The sequence below is a fragment of the Anser brachyrhynchus genome (genome assembly GCF_964034855.1).
Source record: "Anser brachyrhynchus genome assembly, chromosome: 4".
NCBI lineage: Eukaryota > Metazoa > Chordata > Aves > Anseriformes > Anatidae > Anser > Anser brachyrhynchus.
This window is the reverse complement of record NC_137698.1, coordinates 38421709-38439510: the sequence shown is the minus strand read 5'-3', so window position 1 is coordinate 38439510 and position 17802 is coordinate 38421709. Positions and strand designations below refer to the sequence as shown.

At 36.1% G+C, this 17802-nt stretch overlaps 1 protein-coding gene across 6 annotated transcripts in view; it reads right to left on the bottom strand.

The window, feature by feature from the left end:
- Positions 1-467: 467 nt before the first annotated feature.
- Positions 468-17802, bottom strand: part of CLGN (calmegin) — a 28096-nt gene continuing 10761 nt past the window's right edge. For 2 of the 6 annotated variants that reach the window (XM_080590992.1, XM_080590994.1), the window contains 10 exons: positions 15926-16118; positions 13753-13942; positions 13038-13151; positions 12284-12440; positions 10746-10961; positions 8834-8953; positions 8509-8653; positions 5890-5967; positions 3319-3428; positions 468-1590 (listed from right to left, as the gene is read on the bottom strand). In XM_080590992.1, coding sequence (XP_080447118.1) covers positions 1510-1590; positions 3319-3428; positions 5890-5967; positions 8509-8653; positions 8834-8953; positions 10746-10961; positions 12284-12440; positions 13038-13151; positions 13753-13942; positions 15926-16118 — 1404 coding nt within the window. In that variant the 3' untranslated portion in view covers positions 468-1509. The remainder of the gene's footprint in view (positions 1591-3318; positions 3429-5889; positions 5968-8508; positions 8654-8833; positions 8954-10745; positions 10962-12283; positions 12441-13037; positions 13152-13752; positions 13943-15925; positions 16119-17802) is intronic. The other 4 variants (XM_080590995.1, XM_080590997.1, XM_080590993.1 and 1 more) reach the window with 3 other exon arrangements.

Genomic DNA, 17802 nt, shown 5'->3' with positions numbered 1-17802 from the left:
GTAACAGCTTCTATTTATTATTGAAAAGTCACAGGCAGAAGGGGGAATCTGGAGTCACTACGTACCTTTTGCATGTAGACCATAAACGAAGGAGATGAGAGTGTTGCACTTTGCCATGTCCCTCCATGTATTTCTCCACACAAAACAGAATCCAATATTCCTGGCTTTTGAACGCTTCAACACAAGTACTTGTGTTGGCTGGCTTCTTCATTTGGGTTAGTTAAAAAGCATTCATTTGTTAAAGATATCTTATAAAGTAATATCAGAGTAAACAAAACTGTGAAATTGTCGTTGACTTCATATGCTGAGAAAATATTTCTTTTGTAAGTGAACGGACTTCTTGCCAGTCACAAGAAAATTTGTCAGGTTGTATATAAACTAATGTATTTCTCCAGTTTTAGCATATGACTGCTTTTGCTAGCAGTTTACATACCACCACTATAGGCAGCTGCCAAGCAGCAAGAGGATTCCAGTAACTGGTTTTATTGTTTGTTTAATATACAGTTGAACTATTTCAATGTACAGTTGAACACGGTAACAAAACAAAATTTCTCTTATGATACGCAGTTTATTTAAACTATATTAAGAGAATGCCCAGGTACTCACATCTGTAAAAAAAAAAAACAAAACTTAATCCATCAAAAATTTGTATCTATGTTAATAAATTTCATGTTAAGCAAGAATTATTAAATATTCAGGATGTAATGTACACTTAGCAAGTATTCTATAAACAAAGCCTATACCGTTCTGGCTTGGAACATGAGAGCTATAAAAGTTTGAAAAAAATCATTTGTATTTCACTTCTGTAGATGATATCTGCATTCAAGAAAGCAAAACAAGTCATCAATGAACCACTTGTTCTATGAGTATTGTATTTTGAAATAGCTCTTAAAATATTGTAACCAATGTCTAAAGTGAACAGATGACTACCCATGTAACAGTATCAATGGAAATAAATAATGTACAATAAAAATTGTTACTAGCACTAAATCATCATACAAAAACAATTATTGCATTTAGCTCTGCACAGGAAAAAAAACACCTTTTCTCTTAGCAGTGTGAACTGCTATAGATGCTACATCTATACCACAATCCTCTTTTAGGTGAAATGTGTCAACAGCTAAAATGTGTGCTAGAGCTGCAAAAATATTATAATTTACTCATGTTTTTAAAAATATTTAGAGTAAAAGTTTATCTCCAACTAATACTAATCTCTAAGAATCCTCAAATCTTAAGAATCTTCATTTTTAAATCAGTTGGCCAACTTGCAATTTCACTTTTATTCTAGATTTGAAGCATTGGCGAACTCATCACAGATGGTATTTCTTCTTAAAAAAGGGAATCGACGTTTAGGAAGGTTAAAAGAGGTTAGGGCTTTAAAAGAGGTTAAGTCGCAATGAGTCTCATTTCTCCCTTCAAATCTCAGGAACCTGCATGCTGTCAGGCCCACTGCAGTGACATGCCACAAGTTACTATTATCTAGACCTAAAAATACTAACTGGAAATAACTCAGTCCTTTCGTACTCTTCTTTTGCGCACTGATTTCAGTGGACCATCTCCAGAACTTGTGCTTTCATCATCTTCTTTCATCTGAAGAAAAAAAAAAAGAGAGACCATTTCAGCACTAACATTTTAAAGCAATTTGAATTTAATTATTGAAACTGGCATATTACTTTATTCCTCCCCCCCCCCCCCCCAATCATAGTATCACCCGCTACTACACTTAAATGATGGATTTTTTTCCCCGCAATATTACTCTGATGATAAATAAAGTGGGTAAAAGGCTTTTCCTTTCTATATTCAGAAGGAAGAGAATAGTGCATCTAAACTGACATCAGAAATTTGGTTTTGTCCATTTACTCAACAGTTTAAAAGCACGGACTTTTTAATGACTATAGCAATTTCCTTGAAGCACTAATCTTATGCTAATTTTAATTTCCACTTCTTAAGCAAGAAGCATTTAAAACATTCTAACTGCCTGCCTTGGAAGGTACAAATAGAACAAACTGTTCTTAAATCAGGTGTCTGTTCTTAGGAGTGATTGGCTTACAAAGGTCCACAAAAAGCCCTTCCTACAGGAGCTCCATTCAGAGACAATTGCTTCCTCACTTTCCTGCATCTCCTGAGGGCAAGCGCCTCATTCAGAAGGCAGCACTTTCCAAGTGACAACATGGCACGCATGACAGCTCCAAAGTAGGTCGCTAGCTAAGTGATAGAAACTTGTACACTCTGCAAATGCCCAGATAAGAGCAAGCCATAAGCTCACCGTGATTGATACTGTGTAATGGAATATACATGTTCAGATTGTGTTACTACTTTCATAAAGAATCACACGCATCTTAATGGGTTCATCAGACACTGTATTCCTAGGTAATGTACAAGAAAAAGGAGCTTCCTATGGGAACAAGAGGAAGTACTGAGTAATGGCTAATTAATGAAGAATTTCAGTGCTGAAGCAGTGCAATCTCATACAAGGTACACTCTCAGAGAAGTTTTATATGAAAAACAGTTAACATTACATTAAGCAGCTCCCCTCATCCAGGAAGAGAATCATCTAGGGAGTGAAAAGCACAAGATGACCATGACCAATAGAAATACTGTGGGTGGATATAAAGTGTTTTAGACACACTATAGTTTCTAAATGGAAGGACGATGAGTGTCTGATTAGCAAAAAAAAAAAAAAAAGACAAACTCCATCCTATAATTTTATTTTCTGAAAAAAAAATCATAGACTATCTGGTCACTGAATTAACCTGCACAAGAAAAATGAAACGGCAGGTGCTGAATTCAAAACCACTTAGCTTTTTTAGCTTAAAACCTTTTTTTGGAATAATAATGATGATTAAAAAAAGATAACTGAAGGCTTATGGCTTTTCTAGATCTCACAGAAAGGCTATTCTGTTGGAAGCAAATGTTCAAGCAATTAACTAGCGTGATAAAAAAGACCGGACACTTACCCTGGCAACTGATTTTTCAAACTTTACAATTCAGTTACTAACCTCTTAAAAACCACAATCTTGTAAAAACTACATGCTTGTAGCAATAGTTCAAGTTAAGAGACCTGCAAGATCACTCCTATACTATACCTGTATTTGAGAATAAATACCACCTCCTGGCCAAAATGACATGGAAAGAGACTTACTTCACAAGCCTATACAAACAGAGTACAGGAGGTGTGAAATTCAAGTAAGAACACATTTCCATCTCATAATATCTTATGTGGCTCAACAGACAAAAAACTTCTTGTAGGTTAACTGTGCTTTGTTAGAATTGTGATGGTGGAAAGAGGCAAGAAGAAAATACGGGAAAAGAACTCACCTCATCTTCTGAACCAGATTTATTTGACTTATCACCTTCTTCTTGACTTCCATCTGCAACTTCATTTTCTTCCTCTTCATCAATATCTTCACCACCTTCACCCTCATCTTCTGCAGGAGAAATTAATTTAACTTTGTAAACAGAACTATATAAAAATGCACTGCAGACACACTAGTAAGAAAAAGAATCATGGAATCATAGAATGATCACTGCAGACACACTAGTAAGAAAAAGAAGACAGTTTCAGTCTTAGAATGAACTGCTTGTTTGCAATAAGCCATAACAACATGAGTGATACAGAGAATAGAATTCTTATGAATTGGTATAAATTTATCACTATCAAATTTAATCTCTAAATCTAAAATTTTCAGCCTAGTCTCTTTTCACAATAGTATATACTCTGCTCGTACAGTTGATTTCTTTTAGGGAAGTCCTTCTAAGTGTCACATTAGACAGTTCTAAGAGCAGACATAGGACCAGATGAAATAGGTCCTATCCCAATATCCCAAATCTGACTTAATCTGACGAATATCCCAAATCTGACTTAATTCTGACTCAAGTAGCCAAGTACATACTATAGTCATCAGTCACCCACCTCAGGGGATACCCACATCCTAAGGGATCTTCCCCGTCAGCATGGAGTTCCTTTGGCATACTGGTTTGTACAGCTGTTGAGGGCTAAGCAGCCTAGTGCTCACTCCAAATTTATGCATTATTCCAAAGCAAAAACTAGCCAGAAAAGCACCGTACTCCCCCTTAGCTCAGGTATGTCCAGCCTGTACTACACTATGGCAAAACCATTGACAAAAAGCTGTCAGCTTTCTGCAAGACCTGCGGTCAAGTAGATCTATGAATTGAAGAGGACTGGGGCGGGGAGGAGAGGAGTAGCTTTCTACTCTCCAACAATTCCCTGGATAAACTATAGGCTAAAACAAAGCAAAACTGCCTTCTACTTTCTTACTGAATCTGCGTCACTGCACTGAACTAAAGGGAGCAATGAATGCACCAGACAGTGCAAATTCTAAGCTGCTCTCTGATCAACACGGGTTACTCTTCTGCGGTATCTATATTCCATACATTTTGAGAAGGCAACCAGGCACCCAACTGTTCTGATTTCCACTTTGGGCCTCAGTACTTACAAGCTGACACTCCCACGCCTGCATTTTAGCTATCTATGTTCGTTACAAGAACTGGAACTCAGCAACCACAGCATGATTCAAAGAAACGTTACGTGGGTTTGGCATTTCTCTTCCTTTACTTCAAACTGAGAACTCAAAGTGAGAATTTCCAGAAACTGAGACTCGTTTGCAATACGTTCTATCAAAGAGTAAACAAGAAATCACAGCTACCCCTGACAACAAGGATATGAGATGGCATATTGCAACAGAACAGGCTCAATTAAAAACAGTAATAAAACAGCTGTAAAGGATGACTACCCCAAACATCGCTCAATCCTACCTTTCTCATGTCATGCCCCATCTCATAAACACTACTTCAATGTGAAAAAAAATAAAAAATAAGCCAAACAGTTGAGCACAATTAGTTAAGGTCTAAGAGTTTTCCCACCCTTAATAATACCTGATACATGTCTACACTTATCTGTCTCTACTATTGGCAAGAAAAGTAGAAATATGACCAAAAAATGGAGTCCACAGTCTAAGAGAAATGTAGACAAAGATTTCTGTTCTAAAAATAAATTCTTAAGGGAAAAGCATGGCAAAAAAATAAATAAATCACAAAACCTTTGCTCATATTCTGGTCAAGCAGTTAGAAATTTTAAGTGATACAAATCTAGAACCTCCTGTAAGCATTCATTTCAGTAGAGTAGAAAAAGAAAAAAAGTTCAGACATCAAAAGTACTAAAAGCCCAAATGGGATAACTATAGTATTTACAATTATATATTCTAATTTATTCTAATTTAATCAGTATTTTATATAAATTCATGTCTGGAACTTAATAAATAAGGTTCAGACTATGCCCCTGAAATTCCTTTTCCTGTCAAGATTCTTTTACTCCCTGGGATGTTTTTCTAGAGAGTAAGGAATGCCAGGAGAATAATACGGATGACTGGACAAGTCAAGAGCAGATCATCTTTTAGCTATGCCACAAAAATTAACATAGAACACAATAAAGAATTCAGTCCCATGGACAGTGCCCTTCAAGAAGCACTCTGCCAGCAATTCATTCTCAATGGAGCCAAAGAAATCTACAAGTGTTTCTGAAATTTGCAATTGTGCCATGCTGTTAAAGTCCCTGTGATAAAATGTGTCTCCCAAATCATCCAGTGTTTCACGGCTCAAAGCCAGTTACCTTCAACTACAGGAAATAAAGAAGCAGATGACTACAAAGGAATTGCAAAAGTAATTAGGATCCAAACAAAGAAACTAGTACAGAAATATTGATGACTACAGATACCATGTTAAGAGATCTCACAGGAAACTCACATCCATATCTGATGAAGACTGGCATCCACCAGCTTGAAGTTCTACCATCAGCAATGAAGCAGAGAATAAAGAGAAAGGACAGACCATTCTCAAGTCCTGGCCCAAACTACTTCCCTTTCCCAATACCTGAAGGAGAAGCTTCCCCTTCCATCTTCTGTGTATCCTTTACCAACTCTCCTTTTGTCTCCTCTGGTTCTCTTCTCTCTGTAGCAAAAAGAATCATAGGAAGACAGAAGACAAATACTCTATGCTTTGAGATATGAGGAACCAAAGAGTGATGAAAAGAAAAAAAGGAAGATTTCAACCTGCAAATGTAAAAGGAGGCAGAAAGCTAAGGGAAGCTAAGCAATTCTTTTTGAAGACACAAAAACCCAGAAAGTCACCTGACAGCAAAGTAGAACCCTTTCCTCTTTGAAGCCTGGAATTTATTTGAAAACCTTGGAAGAGTCATACAAAAGCTAGCTATGCTAGTTTTGCTCTGTATTCAGGTTAGTAACCAGAAGTAAAGCCCTAAAATGGAACCTACTTCTGAAATAACATGAACACTGTTCCAGGTGGAATTTTAAAAATGTACAAGCTGAAGTTTTCCTCTCTGATTGCCTAGACCTTATATCTAACTTTCAAATGTACCCTTTAACACACTACATGACGTGCACTGATTTTACTCAAATAGGTAAGTGGAGATACAAGAACTAAGTCTCCACTCCCCCCCCCCCCCCGACAATTTGAAGTTCCCCTCCTTCTCAAGTCAAACTCTATATTAAAAACTAACGGAAAAAATGGTAATCTAGTCATCTTCTTGCGTAAAGAAATTTTGTCTGTAGCTTAAGGAATGTATGATGCTCTCAGATGACTTGGACTGCTAGATGCTTGAGATCAGTCATTTCTACAGGTTACAACGGAAACTGGCTATTCTAACATGAATACTACGGCAGGTGACATTTTGAGGGGATAACTGATGTATAAAACTTCCTTCTGCTCTCACTTTACACCAGAACACTGGTTAAGATGAAGACTATGATGTTAGAGGCCTGTAAGTTTGCGGCCATATTTTGACATAAGAATGATCCTTTCTCCTATCCTTCCATTAATGCAAAAGCAAAAGTTAGCTTGAAGAAAAATCAAGGAAATGAGGAAAAGTTAGGAAATACACAGCACAGAATAAGATGCATATGTACCCACATTAAAAAAAAAACTCAGCACAAATAATAACAATAATAAAAAACCACATCTAACTGGAAGTTCTTAAAAGCTTAAAAAAGCTTAAAAAAGGCAGGCAAATACTTAATGCAATAAAAGCGAGTGTCAAATACCCAGCAGGACACAGGATAAAGGATGCAGAAAGGGCTACGATGAGATGGGATCAGAGCCAACAACATCTTCTGAAGTGGACTGACAGAATAATTTTGGAATACAGCTATCTCATACAGCCTTGCTGACAGTAGTACATTAAGCACAAAAAGTACCTATCAAGCCATCAAGACTGGGCAAAAGAAAAGAGATTCTTCAATTCACAGGCAAAGACCATGTAAAGTAGAACAAGATCAAAAGGAAAATGTAGGAAGATAACAATGCTGGAGTGCTGTACCTGCAATTCGTGATTCATGTAAAAAATAAATTTAGCATAACTATAATAGTTAATGCCTAGGTAAGGCTCTCTAATGGTAAGGCAGATGAGCTAAATTTGGTGTGGTAAAGCATTATGCCAAAGCACTCAATTCCTTAAGTATGGGAACATTTGATGCTAAGTTAAATATTAAGTCATACAGGCAAACGCCATCAATACTCATGACACACAGTGCAGAGATGGGCAAAAATCACCAAGTTCCAATCAGTGATACAAAATGAGGTCTCTACTAACAAAAAAGCATGAATGTCTGCCAGGTTACTAACTTTTGATGCCAGTCACTTACAACTTTTTGTATTTACCAAAGAAGAGTGAGATAAGAGGCTGAACCTTGCAGAGGTCTGAGGCTAAGGATTTTCTCATAGAAGTCAAAATAATACACTGTAAGTTACGTGATTCACTTTCCATTCATTAACTAGAGACTTTGGGAAATGCTAACACAACGTCAAAGCCATAGCTGAATAGTACCAGTTGTATTTGATACAGTAATGAAAGATGATTTTGTCAATCTTTGAATGCCAAAGTGCATCTTAACCTACTAATCATTCATTTCTCCCTTGGAACAGCAGGACAGGCCTCTGCAGGCTAGCAATGCATTCCTAGATAGCAATAAAAAACAAGCAGCAAACATAAGTATTTCATGTCCACTGTATTTTCAGACTTTAACAAGAGTTACTAAAAACAGTGGCCAACAAAACAGTTCAGGGTACAACACCCCCACAGAGGAGTAAGTGAAAAGACTTATGTCAAAACTATTCTAGACACATTATAAAAACAACAGTGATTTTAACCACTTCAGATACAGGTATCTGAACCGCTCAAAAAGTGATCAATGTATGAAATATTTAGAAGGCAGAAATTATGCATCCTTGTTTACAAACAGTAAAAGACTGCCAAAAGCACTATAACTTCTTGAGAGTGAAGAAATACTGAGAATCTTACTTTCTGCTTGTATTTACCAAAACACTATTACCACGGAATGCCAATTACTAGAGAGAAGATGACAGATTTTGCATACGCTTAAGATAACTGGTTGCAATTATTGCAATACAATCCATGACCTACTCCTATTCACGTCTTGATATTTATTGAACTGCAAATTGGCTTGCTCATCTTACCATCTTCAACAATATCTTCATTTTCTTTTTCTTCTTCTAAATCTATTTCATCATCTTCTAACTCTTCTCTCTCTTGTTTTATTTCTCCTTTTGTAATTGCCTTAGATATAGCAGTTTTTTTGAACTCAATATCGTCATCTGTTTTCTACAAGAAATTAAGAATCAATTTATACTGAAACTCAGATTAAGAATTAAACACAATAGCCACTGTAAGGTAACTAATATCAATGGCACAGTAAAAGAGCATACTGTTGCACAAGTATTAGAAGTTTTAAATAAAGTATTAAGAATGAAAATGAATAAGAACGCACTGAGTTTCTCTAACCTTTGCTGGCCAGCAGAACAACACACCTAGACCAACAGGGAGTGCTAAAGTCAAGATGTAAAGAACCCAGAGCCATGGGTGGTCTTCTGCAGCTGTCACCAGTTGACTAAACATTCCAGGCTACATTAAAAAAAAAAAAAAAAAAGGCATTTACATCCCTCTGAACACCTGAACACCTTGGTAAGCTTATAAAATATATATTTTAAATTTTATGTTGCCTAAAGAAAAACATTTTTTCCTTTTGTTTTTTTAATTACAAAGTATTGGATTCCAACGTAAGAAAGCAACCACTTGTCAGATTGCCCATATGCACTTAATAGCAAGTGCTAGCAAACAGCATACAGTAAGAAAGAACGAAAAGCTGGTATGCCAAAACTACCAGACTGCCCCCTACTCAATTCTGTGAAGTGACACTTGGAGTCTCCACAACCTCACACTTTCCACCCTCCCCAGCTATTCTGCTCTTTCCCCATGCTCTGCTAACTCAGCTGAAATCTCCCAAAGCATCAAGAACCTCACAGGAGCTGCGAGCGACCTGAAAAGCAATGCCTTGTTCCATGTGTACTACCACATCGTCTCCTCCAACAGCCAATTATTCAGGGAGTAAAGTGTCTTCCCAACCAAGTTCTGACTTATGTAGTAGAAGAAGGTAGGGAGGTAGAGTGTCTAGTCCAGTTAGACTCTGAAAAGGGTACATCTATCTATATATTAGTATATATATATAGTATATATATTAGTGTGTATATATATATATATATATAAGGCTATGGAGGCACAGTTGAGTGAGGGGTCTCAACGATTATCTTTTGCTATTGTGAGTACAGGTATAGGTGCAACTCCAGACCTAAAAATAAGGATTTCAAAAGGGCAAGGCTGTGGAATATGGTGGCTTTTCTAAATCGCATTGGCAAATAGGCTACTGCTGCTTTCTCATCCTTTCCATGAGGAACAGCTGCTGCCAGGGACTGGCCATATTTGCAACGAGCCCATCATTTTTTATCCACACACAGATGCCTGCTCTTGCCCCTCAATTAAAGTAAATATAGGACTGTTAGAAGAAACCACCTGTGAGGGTGGTCAAACACTGGAACAGGCTTCCTAGAGAGGTGGTTCATGCCCCTTGACTGAGTTCAAGAGATATTTGGACAATGCCCGCATTGATAGGCTTTAACTTTTAGCGGCTGTGGTCAGACAGTTGGACTAGATGATCTCTCTAGGTCCCTTCCAACTGAACTACTCTCTCTAAACTGCAGTCAGTGAAGGCAGCCACTAGAGGGGCTCATGATCCCATATGCTAGGACAAATTCATCCCATAACACAGGGAAGAGATCTAGAAAAGCTGGTGGCTGGCTAACTGCAGTATACAAAAAAAAAAGTGGATACACACATAGAAACGAAAGAACACATGCAGCTCCATAAACATACGCACATTACTGTCATAGCTGCATAATATACATCTGAGCAGCCAAGATCCTAAGAGTATTAAACAAAAAACATGACTATCATCCATTCCTGATAATAGGGAAACACATCTAAAGAACATATATAAAGGAGTTGTCCAAAAGTGAAAAGTTAAAAAATAAAAATCAAAGGTCTTTTAGTGCAAATAATTCAGCTTTCATTTGCTGACATACTGAATTCTAGCACCACCATTAACAGTGGAAAACTCATTAAGATCAAGTTACAGACACTTGCTAGATGCTTGAGCAAAATATTGTACCCTTTTAACTTCAGGAGAATATAGATCTGTGAAAGCTAAACCAGCCAAACTAGAAAAAAACATCATGGCTATTCAGTAAGATAACTAATTGCCAATAAATTCTATTGTGTCAGCATTAACTGATAGAAAATTCTTCCAACAGTATTCCTTCTTGGTAGGCAAAAGTAGTGACGAACATAATGAAGTTTATACCTCATTAGCACTTGCTACTAATTTCTTCAAGCCCCAGCCATCTGCTGCCCAACGATCAGCTACTTCTTTTTCTGAACATATAATGAAGTTATCGAAGTAGATATCAGATGTCATAGACCAGAGTTCTAAACCAATAGCACTGACAGCTGTCATCTCAAATGGGTGAGGATCTTCAAAATAGTCTGGGTTAGGTATTTTCCGAGGACTCCAGATTCCCTTTTAAGAAAAAAAGTACAATCACATTATCTATACCCCAAAAACGTTAAAAAAAAAACAACAACAACAACAACAACACCGTGAAATAGTTTAAAGTAATTAAGGCTTTCTGGTTCTTTTAAATACATGATTTTAAAAAGAGATGGGGTAGTCTCTGACCTTCAGGAAAACTGAACTGAAAACAGCCTATAGGATTTTGGCAGATAGGTCTCTGATTTCTGGCTTAGGGCAGACTGATTACTTCTTAAATTCAAAACTTTTTATCCGTATGGGGTTACAGTAGTTGACTGACTGCACAAAGCACCTCTGTTCTACCTTGTACTGGAAATGTCAAGTATAGTCTTTGTGAACTTCCAAGAATAAATCTATTAATTTCCTAATACTGCAGCAAAATAAGACACTGGTATTACTTCTTCCTCTAGCATCTCCTCGTGTAATATAGTTTTGGCTTTTGTTCATCAATACAGCATATACATTTTTCTAAGTGCACTCACTGGTCAACATTTTGTGGCCAGAAAAGGGCTCTTCTGAACTAAGTCTCTATCGTCTGGTTACCTAAGAGTGCAGAGGAACTACATCCTGTGATCCACGCAGTCCCTTCAGGTATGTATAAATAAATAAGTTTATTACACTAGTATATTCATATAAATATAAATTGACAACTACTGTAACCAGAAGCATTAGGGAAAATTTTAGGGAAGAAAAACTCAGCCTTATGACACCTGTGCAAATTAGTTAAAGCCCTATGCTTTTTGGTTTACAAACCTGCTTAAGATCTTAAGCTAAAATAAATCAGATTCAAGTTCTCCCCAACTGTAATTAATACAAAGTAACTCTTTCTAATACCCAGCTTTGCTCTTATATCTGGAGGGGATAATTTAATTATCCAAAATTGATGCTTCCACTAAAATAGAACTAATAAGTTAATCTGCTTACTGCAGGGTTTCATTTTTATTTTATCAAATAAAATGTATTAATTTATAACTTTCACACTTAAAACCCAGTAAAAAATAAATTAGTCCATTACATGACAACTTTATTCTAAATGAAATGCTATAGAGCATATTGAATGTGTGGTACCAGTGGTACCAACTTTTAGAAGAGATTGTTTTAATACAGGAAGTATTTCTGTCTAACAGTATACTTAAACAAAAAAAATATAAGTAAATACATTAAAAGCTGAAAATGTTTAGTGAGGGTGTTCAGACACACCGTAAAAAATAAATACACTGTATGAAATACCAAATAAATACACTACTTTGATTTGCCTGCTTGGTTGAAGTCTGTACCTCCTTAGCAATAACCTACAATATTGCTAGTACCTGATAATTAGGATTATCTATCATAGGTGCTTTCCATTTTCCTTTATACTTTGGGTTATTCTTCATGGGACGCACCCAGATTCCGCAACCAGGTGCGGTCTCACACTTTGGATTAGGGATCTGAGGGGCTTCCCACTCCCCATCCATTTCTTCATCCCTACAGAAAGAAAGTTACAAACAACTGATTTCAGACTGATCTGAACACTAACTTTCAGTCTAAAGTTAGGTTCCATACATTTTGCTCTAACGACCTCTGAATTTATTAGATCTGCCCATAGAACTTTACCCAACAGCATAATGCTTCTAAAAAAAAAATATTTTCCAGAGTACTGAAAATAAAACGCGCTAAAGCCACACGTTCATAAACACAGCATGACTGTATGTAATTATACTCCTGCAGGTGCAAACAGCTTGCAACACTTTACTAAAACATGCTTTCAGACTACAACTTCATGTATCAACTTATAATGTTAGGCCATGAAACAGTTTCAGTCCTTTCATCAGGTTCCTTAATATTTTGTTTTTGTTTACAGATCTTCAGAATACAAGGCAATTATTGACATCTGTGTATTTTTCTAAAAGCAGCTCCCCAGAACAACAAATAATTGGCCATACCTTGTATGTTCCAACTTACTACATTAAAATACAATGACATTTGAGTTAAGCTCTAATCAACTCATAATTTGCCAGAGAATAGGTGGGCTTATCTACAAAATACATTAACAGACCTGCACTTATTGAATCAAGTTCTTACCAGTCCTTTGGTTTTTTTGCATTAGGGTCTGGAACATACGGTGGTTCATCATCAAGCCATCCCTCAGGCTTAACAGCATCAAGATCTTCTATTTTGGAAGGCTCATCTTCATCCCTTCAATTACAGATTAATGTTAGAAAATACATCAGCTTGACTTTAAAACAGTATTTTCTGTTCAGAGGACTGCAACTGGCATGAAAGGGATGATATTCAATGGCATAACAGAATTAGACACACCTATAATGAGAATTAGGCATCTGATTATTTGTTTATAAATTTTGAAACTATATTTAATTTGTTTCAAGGCATTAGTTACCCCAGAAATTGCTACCATCAACTAGCAGGTGTCAATCAGGTCTCCCCCTTTAAATTTTTCCCTCCTCTGAGATGCTATATGAACACTACTTGACACAGGAGGAAGTACGTATATAATAGTGTAAAAAAAAAAAAAAAAAACCAAACACGAAAACACAACTCTTTCTAACTCTTTCAAGTATTGTAATCTTTGTTATTAACTACAACAACAGAGGGTACAAATCAGCATAGTTTTTCTTTCCTTAAAAGAAGACTACATCCTTGTACCCCCATCTCAATTACATTTTTTGAAGTATTAGTACTTTTAGCAGTGAAACATATCCGAACTGCCATTAGCAAAAAAAGCCAGTCAAGTCTTTCAAAAGAATAACCTGCTGTACAGATAAAATTTTGTCTGTACCAGTCATCTGGTTTGACAGCGTTGGGATCAGGTATTTTTGGTCTTTCATCCCAATCATCAGGCTTCTTGTCAGCAGGATCCTCTATTTCTCTGGGAGGGTTTACTGGAGGAACCATATCCTCAAGGAGACTTCCTTTACTGACAACTGTTTGGTCGATTAACATTTCAAATGTATCATCTGGTTTTAGCACTAAATTAAAAAAAAGTATTTAAGAAATAAGGGAAACATGAATTTAACAAATTCATTTACCTTTAACCAATACCTATCTATATAATACGCATAGACAAATAAGAGCAGACAGATCCTCACTAGCAGAGCAGGAGATAGACTCCTCGCTCCATTCAGGTACTGGATCTGGACACTATAAAGTTCCCACTGTAGCGATGTCATGACCAGCATCAGGACTAGAAAAATGATACCTTCTGCAAATCAATTGTTGAAACACCTCAAAACACACGCTAACAGTTTTTCAAACACCTACCACTTAGTCAAAATTCTGCTTTTTTTTTTTTCTTCCCCCCCCCAAGGACAATAAAAGACAAACCTTCAACCTCAAAAGCATCTCTGCTAACAAATTACAAGTCCACACTTGAAAACGTGAAAACACCAGAACTGTGTAAATATCACAGCTGAAGGATCATGAAAACAGTATTTTCTTTTAGATTCAAATCTCTGACAGCCAGTTCCCTCAACTGCCAGACGGTGAATAGAGAAATTTATCTTCAAATTTTTAAAAATTTTAGCAAGTACCTGATAAATAAGGGTCATAGAATTGAGCAGTGTCAGACTCAACAACAGAAATTGGATCCAGATCCATCTCTAATAACTGGTGAGCACATTATTAACGCTTAACAAGTATATTTAAATGCCCATTCAACACAAGCAAGATTACTAATTTGAAGTAAATACTATTCCAGTTTTATGAAGATGGGCGATGAAAACCAGAGTAACAGACCTATAATGACGGTTTGTTAATACCTAATTAAGCTCTTGCAGCTTAAAATTTTTAATTTTATTAAAACATCAACAAACGCAAAAATTAACCCCCCATATGATTTTAGATACAATAAAATTAATTGATTTTTCTACTTATGTTATCAGTCACAAATGCATTAGATGGTACAAAGCTGTTCAGAGGTCTAGCTGAGCAATTATAATAGAATAAATGCAATTTAAGTATCTTTAATCATCATCTCTAATGAACAGCCCAAATACAGGAACACATTCGTTCCTTTACTGTAAGGACAGGATGGTGGGAAGGATTTTTGTGTTTTCTTTGGTTCTATTGCTTTGTTTCAGTTATTCTTATGATCTAAAAGTGACGGTTTGTTGTAGCACACTACTGTAAGTTATTTTAAGAACAATACATTTTTCCCATGGCACAGCAGTTGAGCACGTCTTCCATTATTATTCCATTACTATTATTCAATGGAAGTTCTAAAGTATAGTCAATTTGTTTGGATTTGCAGTATGTCACAGATTAGCCCATTTTCTCTGACTGCTTGTTCTTTTTCAGAAATTAGAACAAGGAAAAAAAAGAACTGAGAAATTAAACTTTCATTGCTGCTATACTGTTCATTAGAACATAAACTGATGTCACATGGATTAAAACCAGACCAAATTTCATCTCCAGTGAAAGCAGCAACCTATCTGTTCACGCACACCTCTGCTGATGCAGGCATTGGTGGGAACTCAATGCGCAGAGGAGAGCGGTGTTCAATATGCTGTAGATCTCACTGAACTCCAGTAAATTCTTGATCCCTTCCTAGAATACTGGACATATATATATATATATATATGTATATATATATATATATATATGTATATATATATATACACACACACATACACCTTTCTTAAGGGATTTTTTTTTTTTATCATAGTATGTACTGAAAGTATTAATCAGTTCTTCAGGTTAAAGGCTAGCCAAGGCTGGTAATGCTTTTTTCCTGTAATTGAATATTAAACAGCAGCATTTCAAAGCCACTTATGCCCTGCAGTTAAGCTCAGTCATTAAATCATTTAAGCCCAAATCATTAAGCAACCATCCCCCAGAATTAACAGACTATTACAAACAAAAAGCAGAGTCAAATACAAAGCTTCAGTGAACTAAGTTCAGAAACTAATTTTTAATCTGTTTTCTAATTTAAACGTGTAAGAATTAAACAATACCAAGCGTGTACAGATGAGTCTTCTTGTCCAAATAGAACTTTTTTAGGTCTACATCAGGGCGTTTTGCATGTTTTTCATCATACTCTCCAGTTTTAGGATTCTTATGTCTAAAGATAAAGTGTAGTTTGTAATCTTCTCCACATTTATCTGGTCCAAACATAATAGTATAAGGTGTTTTGTCAAAAAAGTATTCCTGTAGAAGCAAAAAAGCTGAGCATGCGTTATACCGTACATTTTACAAAGTCATATTAGGTACTACTTTTCCTCCATACTGTGGCATATACACAGCATAATTCCCCTTTTCTAAAAGGTGTTTCATGAAGCATCGGCTCTAACACTGAAAATGGTAGGGTAAATCATGAAAGGAAATGAACAGTCCCCGCATGTTGTTGGATGCTTTCCATTCTCAGGGAGCAGTCTAACCACAGAGATCACTTAAGCTTCTTCAGGGAAGAAGAATATGCTTACTTAGACCTTATTCTTACACATTATGTGGAAACTCCTCCACAAATCAAGGCATCCAAATATCTATACCCTTCTGCACACACTACACTAAAAGATGGAAGGGAACTAGTTAACTGCTCTTCATAGCAATTTACATTTCAATAAAGACTGTAAACAGGGTATTATCCAGCATTTCAGCACTGTCTTCTTGCTCCATACTAACAATAAACAACCCTGAAAACACCAGATATAGTTTCCTTCAGAGTATGATGCATTAAGCTGTTCAGAAATTTTTTTTTTAACTAGATGATTTTTGTAGTTGGTATACACAGTATCATGCTATAGTCTTACTCAACTGCTTAAAGAAAGATAACTTGATTTCTGAAACTTTTCGTCTTTCAAGAAATATTCTAACAGTTATGTATTGTTTGAGATGAGTCTGTATTTTCAAGTATGCAGCAGTTTTTGAACACAAAGTAAAACATTTTCAGTTTAGATTTAAGCACTACAGAAATGAATGCATTTTAAGTTTGGTCCTTACAACTTCAATCCTCATTTGAAAATGTCACTGTTAAAAATTAACAAGAATTAATTGATTATTCCAATATGTTCAATTTTAAAGTTAAAAGGATATGAAAGAGAAAATGTTGACTCAAACCTACCAAAATAAAAAATTAAAAAAAAATGTATAGGATGAACAATGAGCCAGGTCATAAAAAGATAAAATTTGCATTTGCAGTCTTTTGGTTCACTTTCTAGAATAAGACAACAGATGTCGGAGAATTTCAGTTTCATGTGTAACTGAGCAGAGTATCTTGGTCTCACAACTTCTTTTACAAAGTAAGATTTTTCAGTTTTAGTATCCTTTACATATCTTTCCATCATGAAAGATGCCACACCTTTACTAGTTTTCCTACCATCTGTATTTTTAATACAGATCTATTAGTACTTAAGTTTGAGTATAACACATGCTGACATACAAATTTGAGGAAAAAGGAAAAGCATTTGGAGGTTGCATTAAAGCTTTTACTTAGATATTTCATGAATGCTTACAAGAAACTTCTTACACATGCCACCATCTCTTAGACTCTTGCAGGCATACATATTATCCCTTAAAAATCACAAAAAATCTGTGTTAAGAGGTTCCTTCTGACTGCTGATTTGCAGGTGAGGACAAGCAATGCCTTGAGCCTGTCTGAGCAACTTTCCCTTCCTTTTGCACATAAGCAAGGCATCACACTTCACTGCAATACAGTATTGGGTAATCCAGCATCCAAACAGGTTGCTGATGATGCCACCTCCCCTCAAGCTAGCAATTCTATCATTTTAAGTTTGCTCAGTAAACAACTACAATGCTGTTCTGCTCAGCACTTACAATGTTGTAGCTTCACGGGTCAAGGCAGCGATGGTAGATATGTTCAGACATCTCAGGA